The sequence below is a fragment of the Amblyomma maculatum genome, chromosome 1, assembly GCF_055883805.1.
Source record: "Amblyomma maculatum isolate TAMU_Amacu chromosome 1, ASM5588380v1, whole genome shotgun sequence".
NCBI classification, from domain to species: domain Eukaryota; kingdom Metazoa; phylum Arthropoda; class Arachnida; order Ixodida; family Ixodidae; genus Amblyomma; species Amblyomma maculatum.
Genome location: NC_139344.1, coordinates 335,297,164 through 335,315,951, shown reverse-complemented (window position 1 = coordinate 335,315,951; position 18,788 = coordinate 335,297,164). Strand labels below are relative to the sequence as shown.

The window sequence follows — 18,788 nt, the reverse complement described above, 5'->3', positions numbered from 1 at the left end:
GGGGGGGGGGCATGCACGACTCGTAGAGCAATTTGTAACTGCGCTCGGCAGCGCAGCCGGTGGGCCCCGCCACGTCTCGGCTGTCAAAATACGCTTCTAGGCGTCTTTAACAGAAACCGCCAGGGACCGAACAGAGGTCCAAGCACAGCACACTAGGTTAAAACGTGAAAAGCGCGAACAGAACGGCGAGCGCTGACGGACGGACACGAAGCGAACGGATGGAGCGAACAAAATATGGCGGCCAGCGCGGGATCAGGGGGCCGCTCACGGTTGCCAGACGTACTTTTGTAAACCCCCTATTGGCCATGACAGAGCATAGCCACTATCAGAAGGTTATTGGTGAATAAAAAATTGTCGGAGTTTATTTGTCTTATGCTGGTCAGTTAAGAAAAGGAGCTTGCCAATATTCATAAAGAGCATTTAAAAGAGTACAACAAAATTTTCGTACACTTTCAAAGGTTCCAATTCGATTCTTTACTGTATAGTGATGCCTTGCAGAAAGCTTTGTCGTGTGTATATGGTAGAACACGATTTAATTTTGTTTTCAATATACAGGAATGGAAGCTGGCTTGAGCATTTTGGAGCAGCTCAGGGAGCAGTAAAACAAGAGTTTTGGAGCATGCTAAATATGTTTCGGAGCATGTTTTTAGGATCAAACGCTTTTAATAATTGCTGCCTGACATACAAAAAATCCATTTGGAATTTTTTTTTTCTTCAAAGTTCAATGCTTGGCTTGACTGTGCATAGATCTTTGAAGAAAAAAAGCCAAAACATGTGTAGACGCTTAAAATGTCACAGCTGACCTGAGCAACAATTTAGAACAAAACTAGTAAATGGAATGCTTTCTTCTACGCTTCACGTCTGAAAATCAAGTCTGATTAAAAGCATTTGACGACTTTACAGATTCAAACGTGGAGTTTACTAAAGTAATTTGATGCACTCAAGTGCCACCACTAGTTTGGAATTCACATCAATGAGCAGCACATTTATGCTATCTTGTACACATCCTTTTCTATTCTATGCTTGTGTCAATAAATTCCCGAGCACTGGTCAGTGCTGCCTGCAAGAAAGATTGACAGCACTCATGGGTAGCCTTTTCTCCTCTTCAGATTATTTACCTACTTGTAAGCTTCTGCCAGTGGCTCCTCATGTTTTTGCTTTAGCGACGCTGAGGCTACCTTAAGTTCAACATGTTAAAGATATGTGCTGTATGGCTTTCCAACACTCTTGAGAAAATTTACAGTGATTTGCACTTTTGTGGCATGTATAACGCTTCAACTGTTCTGCCTCATGTAGGTTTGGCACATTTGTTCTAACAAAGAGGCTCGATGGTGAAGTATGCGCTTGTTTTCACAGCAGAATCATTAGAGCAACTCATGTAGTTCACTGCAGACAGAAATGTTTCCTAGGTCTACTGAGCGGTAAAACCAGGTTCTGCTAAATTTGATGGCAAAATATTAAGGTTTGGAGCAGTTTTGGAGCAATATTGCATTTTGGAGCAAAATGGAGTTAATGGAGCAGTGCTTCCACTCCTGAATATACTTAAGAGAGCAGTTTTGACATTTCATCTTTATGGAACTTGGCATTGAATGATGTACAGTTTGAGAAGAGGAAAGTACTAATTAATTTCTGTGTCCACCCAAGGGTTGGCAACACAGAACCCAAGGAGCTGCTTGCTGGCTTGTGCTGAGGTTGGCTAAAAAGCTGTTTTCCTAGCGTTTTAACCCAGAAGAAGTCTTTAGGGACTGACCATACTTGGCAGGGGACAAGTTGTCCAGTGTACTGACAACATCCAAAGAATTAAAAAAAAAAAGAAGTCTCTCAAAAGTTTCCCGTAAAACATGTACACAACTGACACATACACAGTTGAGAGTACTGTGTGGAAAGTAGCAGCTGTGTACGTCAGTTGAGCTCCTGTTAGACTTCATGATCGAGCAACTTTTGGCAGTGCCTGCTGTTGGGATCCGTACTGATGTGACAAGTGCTAGAGGCGCGTCAGTCTGCTCCTGTACATTTCTTGATGCTTCTGCACTGACAAAACTGCAAAGAGGCACCGCAGGGGCTGTGAGCCATGCAGCAGTGTGTGATAAACACCACATTTGCTCTAACAATACTCCTATGTTGCTGCTTTTGTCAGTCGCGGCTGCTGCATTTCGTTCATAGTCGATGTGGGAAGTCTACATGTTGATTTGAACAAACTGAACATGCTGCCTGATATTGTTGGATTTGTAGAGGTGGTGGCACATACTGCCGATAGAAATTGTTCAAACTTCAGCTGTATCACTTATCAGTGCAATAATACCTTCATATGTAACATGCCAGGAGCGTTCAGTGACATCATACTTTGGAGAGGCTGCTTGAACCCTGCCTAGCCACAGAAACAGAAACTAAAAAAATGAGAGAGAGAGAGAGACCAATTTCTCACTTCTGATCATGCCTGGCCTGCCTGTTCGAGAACCTTTGCATGGAATTCTGAAAGATGCTTTGCAAACCACCATGTCACCAGTTTACAAAGTTGTTAAAACATGTCTCGCAGAAAAGACAATTTGAAGGGGATTTACTGAGAAGCATTACTTCAGAAAATTTAACATGCATTGATGAAGCTGAATATATCTGTCTTATGAATCTGGGCATGCTCCTTATATAAAAAGCTTTTGTTGACAGACCTGGAAGTTGCTTAGAGCTGAAGGTATTATGAAACAGAACTGCTAATAATCATTTCATTTCATGACTTGTAGCACATTGACATGTATAAAATGCACCTGTGACTAACGCTTTTGAAAGAAGAATGCCACTGTAATTCATAATAGCACTGCGTGAACTAGGTATGCAGTAACAAGCTTAAAACTGGGGTGTCGCGCACAAATAAACAGCAGACCAGATGCTCACATATATTTCAGGGTGGTGAATGTTCAGGAGAAGTGTCTTTATAATGAAGTTGGCACATTCAGTTAAGTGACGCAACTATCTACCAAGTTACTGTTATAAAGAGAGTTTGTGTTGTCAGTTTTGAGCTTTGGCATGGAAGTGCTTTACGGGTTTTGAACAGGTGTGTACAAACCATGAGAAGCCTACCATCCTAGTTGTGTACATTTGTACGTGCCTATTGTTTGTGTTATGTATTGCTCACTTTTGATTGTGGTGCGTACTGGTGCTACTCTCAACTGTATGACTTCCCTTTGTCCTGTGTTTAGGTTTTCAAATTTGTAACGGACTTGTAGTACAAATTTTAAGAGCAGCAGAAGAAAATAAAACAAAAAACATTGCAGTTGGCATTAAAACTATTATCTCGAAAGCCGTTCTACACTGATTTATAGTGCCAAGGAAACCAGCCTGCAGTTGCGATTAAAAGGAATCCAGAACCATTCTTATTTGGGCTTTTGCTGTGTTTCTTTGATCTTGGCTTCTTGTGCAGTAGCTGGCCTGCCAAAATGACCATGCATCACCTGAACATGTAAAGCAGCACGTTTCTGCTTAATTTGCCAAGTGTTGAGTCCCCTTGGTTCCTTCCCTCATAGAGTGCTCTGAGTGTACGCCTTAACTGAAACAGTTGCTATGCTTTCTTTTCCTTTCGTCACAAGCAATTACTATTATACTGGGAGCACTTACATGCCACCTCAGGCATACTTTCTTATATTCCAGCGTGCTATTTGTTGGGAATTGTGGTGGCCGCACAGACAGACAATAAAAGTTGTCCAGCTCAACAGACTTCTGGAATGTCTCTGCACACTTCGCCCATGCGGCGCATCTTTATTTTGCCTCCACAGATGGCACCATCTCTGAATGCCTTGTGGTCCGGTATAAGAGGGCATTACACTAGCAGTGTCATGAGGGGAAAAATATTGGCAGTGGCTTAGCTCTACTATGCCTGGATATACGTAGCGCAAAGCATGCGCAGTAGAACGTGGCGCAACTGTCGTAAACACGGCCCCGGCTAAAGGTCACGAGTCGGAGAGTAGCGCGCACCTGCTGTGGCGAGGAGGCGACGCACCTGTACCTCTCGACGTCTCGCGCATGCCCATAACGGGCGGCGCGCACTCACGCGAAGCTCTGCTCTGACCCACGTAGTGTACCTTTACGCTACAAAACAAGCTTATAAACAGCGGCTTTGATGAAAGAAGCTATATAGTATGCAAGAGTTCACCGTTAATAAAGTTGCAGAAAAGTGCTAATTAAAACTTAAATGAATATAGTGAGATGATAAGACGAAGCACTATTGTTGAGAGAACTGCTGGTTTGCCGTGTTCAGGAAGGCTGAGGCCTTTGTCATGTCTTCTCAGAGCCATTGGCCATAGCATCCTCTTCCGTAAAGTGAGGAACATAAAACAGGAGAAAATAAAATATGGCCCAGATTTCCTCCACTAGCACCAACCTAAAAACTGAAATCTTTTTGCTGCTATAACTTCTTTCAATAGCAGTTACCGGATGCAGATGACTGCATTCTTTTTAACCCAATCAAATCATTTGCTGATCAGCTTGTTTTGAATGCTAGCCTACAACTGCTAACAAATTGGTGCGAGAATTGGGGAATGGCCATTAACTTTGATAAATCTGTTGCTTTCTGCGGAAGTAAAAAAAAATGAACGCATTAAAGCGTAGAAAGGTAAAAGGACTATAAGTACCTAGGTGTCACAATAGCCTCCTGGATGAAATGAACGAATCACCGCCCGTAAGAAGCTTTGTTTTCTCTAGTTCCTTGCTGCCAGATGTACTCGTGCATTAAGGCTAAAAGAGTTTAAATTCCTAGTGAGACCAAGCCTCGAATATGCCTGCAGAGACTAGAAGAAATCCAATGCCTTGCGGTTCGCTTTATCTTCAATCGGTATAAGCGCCTAGACTAACCGTCCACTATGTTGAAGCTTGCAGAACTGGAGCTATTGGCAGACCGACAAAACAAGCCGCATCTCAAATTCCTGCAGTCACTATATTTCTCCCGACTAAGTGTCCGACCCAAAAACTATATCGTCAAAGATTCCATGTGACTCTCATGTCATAAGCACAGCTTCTGTCTTGCAACCATTTTTGCGCACACCATATAGTAAATAAATACTCCTTTTGCCGACGAACAATTTCCGAATGGACCGGAGGAGCATCGGCAATTCGTATCCCGGAAGGACTTCGAAAACTACCGCTAGGTGGCTTACAGTGGCTCCCCTATAGGTGGAGCATGGGGTGTATAAAGGTTGCCTTTTGGAGGTAGCATCCAGAAAAACTTTAGTTGAAATGCTATGCAATAGAATCTCGCTATTGTAAACTCAAACATAGTAAAAACTTGGATATAGTTAATTGAAACCGCAGTCCCAATTTGTCTTCCACACATGACTATGCATTTTTTAAACTTATAGTAAAGACGCTTCTAATAAAAACCATTTATAGGAAGGTGCGTCTGGCTGTGGCGACATGAAATGATATCATGGCACACATGCAGCCTACGACTGAGAAGCAAATTTTATTTTTAGGAGAAAAATAATGATAAAAAAGTGTTTTTTGAGTTTGCTTGTTTACCAGGCTCATAAGCTTCCAGGAGAAGCCAGCTTTGCAAGGGCCTTGGGACCGTTAAGCAAAGCATGCGCCATGCAAGGGTAAAAATAACTAAAGCTCTTTATGAATGTCAAAAGAATGTGGCCTGGCCCATTCAGAAAGTAAAATAGTGAAAGTGCAGCTATAGCTTGGAGAAGAGAAGAAACAACTGAACAGTTGCTGCACTGGCTGGCGCAATGTACGAGGTAGGGGCGACAAGATGTGGAGGCACGGCAATGGCGGTTTTGCCGCGCTCGACTGTGTCACGTGCATTTCTCTACTATTGCCTCTTAAATGGCACAGAGACGGCGGCATACGACGCCGTGTTCATGCAAGGCTTTAGTTTTGACATGAAGTCAAACTCTCATATATGTAGCCTCATTGCATTCATGCAAAAGCTGCACTCCTGTAAGATGTAAAGAAAATCGAAAATGTGATCACATAAAATTTGATAACTGAAAAAAAAAAAAAAAAAAAAAAAAAAGTCGTATAAAAAGACGATAAGAGGAGGATTGAGGGCATTTCTGGCTGTTTTTTTTTTTTTATAAACCAGCAAGACATGTTTAGTAACTGGCCATTAATCACCAGACAGCATCTTCAGGGGCATGTCGTCGCCAACAACTGATATTGTCAAGATCTGATCTTGATATAGTAAAAAGTTTTGCCAGTCAGTGTACTATAGAGGGGTTCTACTCCCGTAACGTTTTTGTAGTTGCATCCTGTTATTATAGAAAGGGTGGGGTCGGACAGAAGTATCATATGTGCTTGGAAGTGCCTGTCTCTCTTTGCTTCTGTGGGAAATGGAAGTTTTCACCTACGAAGTCAGGTTTACAATGCCGCCTCATTTGCTGCAAATGAGTCATGCGGCCACAATTGTTCACTATATCTGAGATACAACAGCGTTGCTCTAATGCTTAATTTTATGACAGCCCCATCTTCTTTTATAATAGGCAAGTGTTATGACTGTGGCCGTCATAAGTGAACTCAACTGTGTAATGAAGTATGGTGCAAGTATGCTGGTAATGCACACCTGATTATATTAATACTGACAGCTGAGTCACTGTCACATTATCAATGGTGTGAAAAACATATTGACAGTAGTAGCGATAGTATAACATCATGTAACATACTAGACACAAATCGTAGTCATCAGTCCAACTAGCTCACCAGAGCTTGTTCGTCATATCAGTTGGGAAACTCCATTTCATAAAGTGACTACCTGTAGTATGCACTTTTTGGGTGCTCATAGATTTGGCACCGTCTGAAAATCTCCAATAAAAGATCTACTATTGCCATCATTGCCTCTTGAAGATCACTTGTTTTTTTTTTCTTGTCCTTCTTAATTATCTATATGGCTGTTAAGTCTAACAATTTATGCTGCTGCCTCTCTTCAACCGAGTTTATTCGCCAGGTTGTTGTACATTTATCAACAACCTGAAGGTTTGCAACTTAAACACAGTTTATTTTAATGATTGCGGGCACCGCCGCTATTCGTAAACACCCAAATTTTAACCAATCAGAACTGTCGTTTTTTGATACATGAGCCCTATGGGAAGATTTGCAACTGGTAATATTAAAGAGCTCTGTAGCTCACTGCAGGACAAAGGCCTCTTCTACATCCCTCCAATTAATCCTGTCCCATGTCACCTCATTCCCACAAACTTCATAAGTTCATCCGCCCACCTAAATTTCTGATAGAATAGTTGGCTTCTAGAGTGAATGTGCAAGCCGCTGCCACTACAGGCCAACTTTAGTTTCCCTTTCAACTAGCTGCACCCAGAAAGCTAAGCCCAAACAAACCTGCTCCAAGAAATTTGCATACAAGGCGAAGAGCCACCACGAGCATCTTTTTTGGTGATGAACCACTTTGTGTTTTATAAATGCAGTTGATGCAGCATCAAATGGCAGGTTTTATAGTGCTTTCAATGTAGCATGGGGCGTGGCTTTGACCAGCATTCAAAATAATGTGGCGAAGGAAAGCTTGCAAGTCCAAACTGGCACGATGGCAAAGGGCATGAGGAGCTGAGAAGCTACATTAGTATAACGGGAGAACTACAGTCACTTTACACTGCTCCCTCACTTCTTGCCCTTCTGGAGCAACTGTCGGCGGCGCTGGCGCCTCTGTGCCTCCTCAACAGTGGAGCGGTGCTGGTCCACCTGCTCCCAGATGGGCAGCTGGTCTTCCTCAGTGATGACCTGCCGGTACTGCTTCATCAGGTCGTACCGCTCCCAGGGCGTCTCCACCGCAGCTGCCCGATCATAGAACCGTTGCGGCAACTCGAGGTCTTGCACACCCTTTAGCTTTTGGCGCTCCCAGCGTTCCAGCCATGGCCGCGGCTTAAGCTTCACCTGCAATGGGAGGAGTGAGTGCACACTGTGTAAAATTGAGTGCTACAAACAAGTGCCAAAAGGAAGGAAACGATGTGCACACATGAACACACATGAAAACACACACACATACATGCACGCACACAGTGTTTGAGGTGCATTATAAGGAAATAACAAAGGCCGTCACCCTCATCAGCCACTGCTGTGCAAAGGCCCCTGTCATTGAAATCCAATAGACCTCTCCTCGCCTTCGTCATGACAGCATGCATTTCTGGACTGATAGGAAAACATGCAGTGTACTAGGGGGCTTGGAATGGGAATGAAAAAGCTAACAGGCATATTGGGGTATGAGAAGAAAAGCAGCGGGAGAGCGCTTGTAACTAGAAAACCAGTTCAAAAGCAAAAAGTGGATGATTTGGCCCATCTGGCAATGCCCCTTTGAAGTCATGTCTACACCGTGGAGAGGTCTACATTACCACTGTCCCAAGCCAGCTGTGGCCAGTTTATTTGTCACGAACCTCCTATCCTTTTAACATGCAAGAAAAAAAAGAAAGCGCAGTTGTTATCGTACAGGGAACACTGGCTGTGTAATGGATGTTTACCTTATTCACTCGCATAAGAACTGCATTTTTCTTAGAGATGCACCCTCTAAATCATTTATTAAAGAGCCAGGAAGTATATATTTGATCACAGTCTACATCTTTCCTGCGTAGTAAGTGTGCCTCCCAAATTAACAGACTCTTCGAGACAAAAACGTATTAACTATGTCAGTAAGTACAAGTCACACAGTGTGCTGACCACAGCACTAAAAGTGCCATTGTTATCACTTGACACCAAGCAAATGCCAGCTTCACAGCAAACGATGTTTACAGCATGCGGTTGTAACAAAAAACAAAACCTTCTACAAGGAATGAATTACAAACTAATGAAAATTAAAACCTTACAGTAGTTCTTATAAATAACTCTACATGCATACATGCAGAAAATTTTCTAAATTATGCCGGGTTCCATTCTATATGAACCAATCTCCCCAAGAGCGCCCTGTAGCATGACTTGCTTTAAATTAAGGTCAAGACCTTCAAGATCAATCGAGATCCACGTCAACCAAGATAAACTGGGGCAATCTAAAGCTCTGCCTTTGGCTCTTTCACAGCAGAGTTTTCTTCTGACCTCCTCACTCCCTGGCAGTCTTTCTTTTTTTTTCTTCTTTTTTTTTTTGCATTTTAGTTTCATGGAAATTTTATGCTAGTAGAACACTACAATGCTCTGCAGGACATGTAAACTTGTTTTATTCTGCTCGTCGGGTTTCCTTGTTTTCTTAGGTGGCAGGGGCTTTCCCTCTCTGTCTTCACTCCAAAAGCCATTTAGCGGAGCTGCTTTATTGTTGTCACTTTCAGCTGAGTCAAAATTCATCAACAGTTCCTAAATATCTTTGTCCGTTGTTAGTAAAAGTTAAATTAATAAACACTAATTAGCAAAGTTTACACCTGAATTTGTAAATCTTCTCAAAAAAATGACTAGCTAAGCTAGCATTTCCGTAAAGTGTTTTTTTTTTTTCTTTACCAGCGGATAACAACACCTTGTGCAATTAAAAACAACTTCCTCGTGAGAGTGCAGCCACTTCAAAGTCCCAAGATGTATTCCAGACAACAAAATCTGCTTTTCCCTACAGTGCCCTTTCAGATGAAGTTTTGCATGTGCACTGGGTGAGTGATTTAAGGCAGCAGCTGGTCACATAAGCCCAAGTAGAACTTTTTGGTATTTTAATTTTAAAACCTGTAATTAAATATTTTGATAGTTTGTGCTAATTAGCTTTGACAAATGAAACACACACACACACACACACACACACACACACACACACACACACACACACACACACACACACACACACACACACACACACACACACACACACACACACACACACACACACACACACACACACACACACACACACACACACACACAAACAAATACAAACAAACACTCTCTCTCTCTCTCTCTCTTGCAGGTTAGAACAGGGGATTCTGAACAGCCCTTAACTGGTTTCATTCAGGTAGGCCTCATCCTTTTTTTTTCTTGGTTACATTTAGCAGGGATACCCTGTATGTGTGGGGAATCCTCCCCTCTAGACTAAATTTTAATGCAACAGGTTTAAAGGCCCCATTCTCCAGAAAAACCAGCGTTGCCACTGTGAGCGAAAAACCACGCTTATGGCTCTGGCAGGTGGTAGCTGGCAGCTGACAAGGCCGGGCACTGATATGTCGTAGGGTAGTGCAACCTCATGTGACTATGTGACATGGCCGATTTGGCAGGCACTGCCAACTCAAGCTTCTCAATCCAGATGAGGGTGAAGTTGGAATCTAGACTTCCACGACCCTTGCACCCTGAGTCAGACGCGCTGCCCCTAGGCAACATAGGCATGCTCATACGACTTGGTTAAAGTGAGAATTTATATCTACGTTGGGTGCTCTTTCCCATAATATGGTATCCTAAGGCTGTATGCTAACGAGTATGTGTGAGATAAGAGGCATAAATAAAACATTACTGACTAAGTGACTAGAAAAATGCTTGTATACAAACTGGGATCCGCAAAGGGCGCCGCGAATGGGAACTGTCATGTCATACCCATAAAGGTGGAACTTAGGTGTCCTACTCCAATTCTCGTAACTCTCTTGGTTAGCAAAGCTTTGGTGTTAATTAAACAGGCACACAGCTTCTGTCTCAGAGTGCACAAATGCATCATTTTCAGCCCTTTAAAGTTGTGACCCCGAAGACAATCACTTGCCCAAACAGAATGGCTAAGAAAAACTGAATGATGCATCTGCAGTAAAATACAGATAACACGGCCGACTATTATTGCAGCGCTTCAGCAACAAGACCAGTGCAAAAGCTCTGCCCAAGAGGTCCTTCACCTTGAGTGTGTTTATGGGCACAGCTGCGCCCTCGGTGTGCGTCTGAGGCTCCATGTCGAAGGGAAACGTGCTGTACTCGAGCGGGGCATCCCGCAGATATCGCAGGTGTTCGTCCAGGCGCTTCTCCAGCCGTAGCACTTCGATCTTCAGTATCAGTGGAGAGTAGAGATCATACATGATTTCCACACCTGTGAGGAAATAAAAAAAGAAAAAGGCGATGCTGGTTGAAGAGCAATGACTGAAAATGGCTACTTTGGTCAAAAAATGACAATTAAGGAAGAATTTGTTTGCTAAAGCACTGCATAGGCATCATTCTGAGGTCTGTGCCCAGCTCGAGCCTGAGACTCAAAATCTGGCATGCCAAGCTCAGTGTGTCCAAGCAGACATCCAATATTAGGCTGGCTGTTTGTATTTTTGAACAGAAACCTCCCCTTTGAGCACCTCGAATGTCTCAGAGCGATATGAAGATAGTTGTGCATAAGCAAAATATGCCACTTTGCATTAACTCAAGTTTATTAATCTCTCATTTTCATGGTCTACAATGTCTGAATACAGTAAAACTTCAATGACAGACTTTTTTAAATATGCGAGAAAAGAACATATTATCCAGGAAAACGTATGATCCAAACTGCATGCTTTTGAATATTTTAGCTGTTTAATGAAGTACAAGACATTTACTGACACTGTCACTGCTTAAATGTGTAGATTAGTACTTTCTCACATCAAGTATGAACAGCACTTTTTTTTAGTTCTGGAAGAATCCAGTCAGTATTTGCGTTGTCCTCGGTGCGAAAAGATTTAGTAAAAAATTAAGTCTGTTGATAGCAATGCTGAACCAAGTTTGCTTCCCTGGTCGATTCTGGATGCTTTGCCGCCTAACAACAATGCCTCGTGGAGAAGCCATCGCGAAAGGTGACACATTCGGCGCTTTTGCTTTTCATGCTGTGTTCTCCAGACCCCGCCCGGTCATATGTAAGCACACAGTTATAGTTCCCAAATGGGGTTCCCCCATATGCTTCTAAAGCACTGCAAAAAAAGTCACAGCATTTCTCCAAATTAAGTTGTCTCTCCGAGGAAGTGGGCGCCTTGAATGTTGTCTTGTTGTTCCTTAATGCTTCGCTCCTATGTACCTATACACAGGGTGAGTGACACTGTTCTTGTTTTAGTGCGTAGCACTACTATCCGCTATCACGGATTTCGCCGATGTCTGTCCGAAGCCGCTCACTCTCTCTCTCTTTGTGAACTTGAAGTGGCTAAAGAGAAGGTGGTGACGCGCGCGTCGCGCGACTCAGCATTGAGGAGGCAGAGCGTCCGCACAGCTGCAGCATAAGGCACTCTCTCTCTTGCTCTCTCCACCCGTCTCTGCTAGAATTTGAAGAGGAGGAAGGGTATGTGATGACGCCCTCATCACGCGACTTAACACAAAGGGGGTGGAGTGGCCGCATAGATGTACCCAGTGAGAGAGGGGCGTGTACGTTGCGGATGTGGCGGCCGTTACTGGACAGCGTTTTACAGGCGTGTGTTACTCCGGAGAGAGCAGTCTTGTGTCGCTCGCGCGTCCTCAACTTCGGCATCTCTCCCCTCGCATCAGTCACTCCTCAGCCTTCACGGACAGCAGACTTGCAAGCGCGGTGCTCCCTGGACCTCTCGCCTCGTCGTGAAGCAGCTTGTGCTTACCTCCGTGCCTAAGCAGTGCTACGCACCTACTTTGCATTTGATTAACTATGCAAATTGGCTGTAATTTTTCATATCATGCCCCCTCCCTCTCTCTCTCCCCCCACCCCGTTTGGCCCGCTCTTATGTTAGCATATGTGCGGTTGATAGCCGAATGTATCATATGACCACAATTTGTCGAAATTTTGGATGTAGTAACTAAGAAACCATGTAATCCGGGAACATAGTAACTGTAACTCTAGAGAGACTTTTTTACTAACCGCAATTTTGAGTGTATGAAACAAGAGCCTATTAATGAGGCTCTACTGTATTAAAAAGTTTTCAAAGCTGTAGCAATGACATACTTTCTTTTTCTTTTTTGGGTTGAATTCATAGTCAGACTGGCAGTGATTCAATCGAGACAAAAAGCAAAAATGCCTGTTTATTGCACAGCATGTATGCGCTAAAAGACCCGATGTGGCCTAAGCTGCTCTTGCCCAATGGCATTCCTCAAAGTGCAGGGACGTGTTTCTGGAAAGTGCAATCACCCAATAAAAGATAATCTCGGAAGAAACAGCTGCCTGTCGAGCAGTCAAATGAAAGTCTTTCAGATGTTCCTATGAGACTAAATGCCAAGTGGCAAGTGGTAAAACAAAACCGAGCAGATGCAGAGTGCTTTTTGGTAGATAGAATGGCATGTGCACTAGCTGAAACAGCCAAATCCAGTGGTGTTTAGTGCTTTGTTAAGCAAACGCACTATATGCTAATAAGCCGGATGTCAGGCTTTAGAACATCTCACTGAGAATGCCGAAGCAGAGCAATCCATTTCTAGATTGTGTGCTTTAGAACCTATGACAGTGGTATTTTGGTGGTGCTCTTCAATTACAGTAAAGAGCCAATTAACTGCTTCTATTGCACTGCTCTATGAAACTGCGCATGCAAGTCTGATGTTGCTTAACATTGCTTTGAGAGCGACGTTGACTGATCTTGGCCTACACATGACTTAGCTAAGCTTTCTCCAATTCCTAGTCAATGAGGAACTTCTTGGACAAATTTTAGTGCCAGGATTGTTTAGTTTGCGAGACATCCTGAGCAGAAGGCTTCCTAGCCCAAGCGAGAGCCATAAGAGAAGCCCCACTACACACTGTTAAGCCAGCTCAGAAGTCATGCACACAGAGACCTGTACACTTTAAACAAAGGGTGAACCTTGCACAGCACGTACGGCAACACTGAGGTTAGATCGAAAGCCCAAGGGGAAAGAAACCTGACCATCAGCCCATTCTTGGGATGCAGAAGTGACAGCATATCTATGTATAGCTGCATTTATGCACTACCTGCTTTCTCTGAAGAGAACACTGTAGCTATAGGTCACAAGAAGGTAATGCATGTGCACAGCGCAAAAGAACACAGACCATAAAGACGCACAATGAGAATCATATTAAAAAATAACATAAAACAGTCGCACTTGTAACAAACGATAACAATGTGTCTCACCTTGGTTGTCGACAACATTGCGGAGTGTGAACTGGTGCCGCATACCAACGCCATGGCGCATGATACAGATGCCGACGAAACGGTTCTGCTTGCCAGGAGCGTTGTTGTCAGACACTGTGACTGCCATGATGGTCCCTGTATGTTGTGGAACAATGCAAAGGGGAGAGGAAAAGAAACTGTGGCTAGAAGGGCTTCTTATACTGGCGGAATGAGGAAGAAAACTGAATTTAAGCTTTTTTATTGAGTGGTAAACCTTATGGAGGTAAATTATAAAATAGATAATGAAAAATGCTTGCCCGTCCCAAAACTGAATATGGTAACCTTGGGCTATCTGGTCCTATGACAGGACACTCTTGATGTCATCATTCTTACACTCACTACAGTGTTTCAACAGCTGCTGCATTCCAACAAACCTCATTAAAGCAAACACAAAGAAAGCACCACAAGCTGTGTCGCTTGACTGCTCGACTGCCTAAGGAGGTGACTCTGCACCTTGATGCGCTATCAGTTCTACAGTACGTCCCTTTGCACGACTATGCAAGGCTCCGAATGCAAGAGTATTACGTTTCACAACACTTCACTTTATCTGCAAAATGTACCTAATTAACCTGTGTAACATCAGCTCTCTGCACTCCATGATTAAAATGCTTTGAGACTTGAAGCAATAAATGATGGCTAAGGAACACACCTCAGTTTAGACTACACATTGCCTTTTAATGCTGGCATTTGTCCAGTGTCACTTTATGCAACCCTCATGTCACTCTTAGCTGCCTAATAAAGGTTAATGTAAACAGAACCAAAGCCTGCGAGTAACTTACGGTCTTTTGGTGGATACCTTTGAATGCTGGCACCAAATTAAATGTGAAAGCTTAAAGGCTAATTGCAATGAAATTTTTTTCTCCATAAAAGGAGCATTTTATGCATAGCAGTAAGTCAAGAAAGAGCAGTAAAAACAAAATATGGCATTCATAACTGAAGCAAGTCCTTCAATAATCAATTGCCAAAACCGTGGTTCTTCGAACCAAACATGTAAAAGCGGCGGCCTTAATAAGAGCCAGAAATTACATAGAAAGGCCACAATCTGACTCTTGAACATTGTAGTTGTGGAATTTTGGCGGCTAGCTGCTGCTTGTAGAAACTTCAGTGTGTGGGCATTTGCTATATTCTGGTATAGCACCAGGCGCATGAATTTACACCACTGTGAAGAAATACCAACAGCAAACATGAAAAATAATTTTTTTGCCCTATGTTTTGCAAACTTCTCAAACGCATATGACTCGCACATTTTTGCGTGCTGTGTGCATTTGTGCCCTCTATGGCTACAACAGCGCTTCGGTATGATGATGGTGGTGGAGATTATAAAAACTTCACCATTTTAATAAATCTAGGACCTCCAAGCCATATATCAGTCTCCAAATAATTAGTGAATGCTGTCCACAGTCCACCCACAATGGGACTGGCTTAAGGACAGTTTCTTCATCATATCCAGTAATTTGCCCAAATCTGTGACATGCCACATACATGACGTGCACGTACAGCAGACGATATGTGCACATATCGTCTGCTAGAAAGCGATTAAAAGCCTCGTAACAACAGAAGTACCTTACTAAGAAGCATAAAGCATCATTACGATTAGTTTTAAGACACATCGATTATGTTAACAGTCATAGTAAAAAAAGTAAAATACTGGTGCAGTTGACCTTTAATAAACGGCTTCCGATGCTACTTTCACAGCAATATTCGTCCTTCAAGGGAACGTAACTAAAAAAAAATAAGAAATAAAATTGCTGGTTTTAGCTGGCTTTTTAAGCCTCATGGCTGCCAGCATCCATATAGAGCTATGGTTTATGGGGTTTAACATCCCAAAGCAACCCAGGCTATGAAAGGTAATGCAACGTCACAAGAGCCAAGCGAAGTAAAAAAAAGATAGCCGCCAAAAAAAGGGGCTTGAAGAGTAGCTTTAGGGGTGCTGCCTCTGCCCTTGGGCAGGTACGCAGAGGTAACATGCACCAATAGCCATCAGTGATATGCATACTCTGTGATGTACAGCCTGTCAATTCTTTAACAATACCGCGTGAGCGTCGACTGCTTGGTGCCGCGGCGCCAAACCGAAGCAGAGCGGAAATTGAGAGAGGGAATGAGCAAGGGGGCGTAATCATGCTGCTTGAGTGAGTGTCGTCTGCTTGGCTGTTCTGGGCTGTCGAACGCAACCCCTTGAATCAAGTTTCATGCCCATGATCTGCGAGCACTTGTTCTAACTGCTGTATGCCTGTATCTTCGATTCGTGCCAACTTGTAACGTTCCAAATATTACTTGTCCCTGGTTCCATCTGCGGGTGCTGTCGTGAGAAAGTTTCTTTTGGAAGTAATCAAGGTGACAATATTTAATGTTCCCGACAATAATTTGGCCAAGGTAACGATAGAAAATAATTATTGGGCATGTTAGGTTTTTTTATTGCAAATGTATATACTTTCAAGATATTTTTCACACTATATGCACATATGGCGGATTAAAGTAAGCAGTGGCAGCTTCTTCGAGGACCGATGCTTATCAGCCAATTGTAGCAGGGGTTGCGTAGTACTAATCAGAACAGCCTAGCAGGCGAGGCTCACTGCAGCAGCAGGAATTGTGGGCATGCCCTTGCCCTCGCTTGCCTTGTCATCTCTTGCATTTCCCGGCGCAGCAGCGCCGGGCAGTCGATGCTCGCACGGTAGTAAAAGAATTGACAGGCTGTACTTCTCTCAACTAGCAAGCTTTGAAGTGAGGTCATGGAAGTGAAGTGAGGAAATGACTCTTACCAACGTAGAATTCGGGGATTTCAATGACGGACCGTCGGTTAAGCATGTCTTTGCGTTCCAGTTTCTCTCGAATTACATTCCTCAAACTGAAGTCTGTGTCCGGAAGAAACTCGGGGTAGATGAACCTGGGAACCCGCAGTAGCAAAGAACAAACTATCAGCTTTCACTCGGGATGTATTCTTTGTCTACAATCTTTCCGTTTCATTTTTAAGCCGAAAGCATTTAATGGCTCATGCTGTCGTGGACAAAGTGTGTCCCGCTTTTGCGGCATTCTGATTGGCCGAGGCGGGATATGCATACCTGCCATCTGCACTGCCGCGAACATGCCACAAGGAGAAGGGGGTTGGAGGTGGTGAAGTGTGGCAGATCCTGGCCCTACAGGGCCGGGACGGTAGGTAAACGCCACTTGCGGCGGGGGCTAGCCAGCCGCCGAATTTTATCTATTGTAAGCCATTATTGCACCCGCCACTGCTTTGGTGGTGGACAACCAGCTGTTGTTTTTCTCTCCTTCTTTTTTCTTCTCTATTTTCTCTTCTGTTCGCACGAGGCAGCGGAGGTGGCTCAGCTACAGAGCCAGTAGCAGGCCCGTGCATTTTCTTTTCTTTCTTCCCACAGCCACAGCCACAACAACAACACACCACAAGGAACGCCAGGCAATAGGAGGAATGGTTGGTTTACCGTCCAAACTCACACTTACCAGAGAAAGTGTGATAGATACTGCGCGTTTCCTTTCCTGTAAAACAATTATATGTAGTACTGCAACGAATGCCGATAAAAGAGGCTAACGATGCGAGGCAAATTATAGGATAGGAAGGGTAGGCTTTCGCCTTTCTCCGCTTAAGAGACATCTAGGAGATCTTCTAATCCTTATTATATATATGATCAAGTTGTTGGCTAAGCCGAACCAGATGGTAGGAAGTACGAAGAAAAGGGTTACATAAGGTTCCCCGCTTATTAAGGCGAAGGCCTTTACTGGCTCATACTGTCGTGGACAATGTGTGTCCCGCTTTTGCGGCGGCTGTCGCGTGGCGCTCCTTGGCGAGCGTTCAAGTGTGGCATTGCAGATGACAGGAACGCTAGACAAGATGAGACTTCTGGAGAAAAGGCGCAGTATCTGTCACACTTTCTGGGACAAGTGTGCGTTTGGATGGTACGTCATAGCTCCCGTCGCGTGGAGTTCCTTGGCGCGCGTTCAAGTGTGGGATTGCAGATGGCAGGAACGGTAGACAATATGAGACTTCTTTTATCGGCGTTCGTTGCAGCGCTACATATAATTATAATTGGTTTACATTCGCCATTCTCCTTTTGAGAGACATCTAAGAGACCTTCTAACGTTTCTTTTTTTCGTGACAAGAAATGCGTCCCCGGCCATTCTTTCAGCAGCTAAGCTCTACGCCCCAACGCATGACCTTAAAAAGAGCCCAGCTGCACTTGTTATGCACTTGCCTGTAGTCCACCATCTTCTCGGGTATTTTTGAGCGATGCCTCCTGGCAGGTTCAACATTTTCCGCTTGCACATCGGAGAGTTGAGGTGACTGTGATGCGAGGAACCTGCAAGGCACTGCAAAAACGTTCGGCGATTACTTTAGAGGTGCTACTTTTCACACAGTTCTTTCCAAAACTAAGCGCTAGCTAAACATCGGATCTAAAGTTTGTACAAATGTGCTGTCTAAAAGTGTTCAATATTGCGACAAGCAATCTGATGCTTCTTGAACGTCCTGGCATTCAATGCAGCAAAGCTGAAAAGCTTTAAACAAACAACAAACGTACTTTTATGTAAATAAGCACGCCGGCAGAAACTCGTGACCACTCTGGACGTCGCCATATTTGATGCTGCGTCTAAAAAAAAAAAAAAGACACATGAATTTAAAGGTCACTAAGTATCAAAAATATAATTAATAAACAAGCCACAATATAACACGGAATTTAATAAAATGCTTATGACATTGCTTACACATAATTTGAGAGTTAGTGAGTTTCGCAGTTTTGGTTTCGCTTCTAGTTTGCTGATTTCGTCTCATGGCGATAGAAGAGCACAATGTTTAAGACATATTTTTTTTAACATACACCAACTGCA

The 18,788-nt window shown here is 43.5% G+C and overlaps 1 protein-coding gene across 1 annotated transcript; it reads right to left on the bottom strand.

Moving 5' to 3' along the window:
• Positions 1-301: 301 nt before the first annotated feature.
• mRpL19 (mitochondrial ribosomal protein L19) lies at positions 302-18,548 on the bottom strand. The gene is made up of 6 exons (XM_084587779.1): positions 18,482-18,548; positions 18,158-18,272; positions 16,712-16,836; positions 13,914-14,048; positions 10,767-10,954; positions 302-7,869 (listed from the first exon to the last, which is right to left on the bottom strand). Exons 1-6 carry the CDS (start codon positions 18,534-18,536, stop codon positions 7,597-7,599), a joined length of 891 nt encoding a protein of 296 aa, XP_084443905.1. The 5' UTR covers positions 18,537-18,548; the 3' UTR covers positions 302-7,596.
• Between the last annotated feature and the right edge of the window lie 240 nt (positions 18,549-18,788).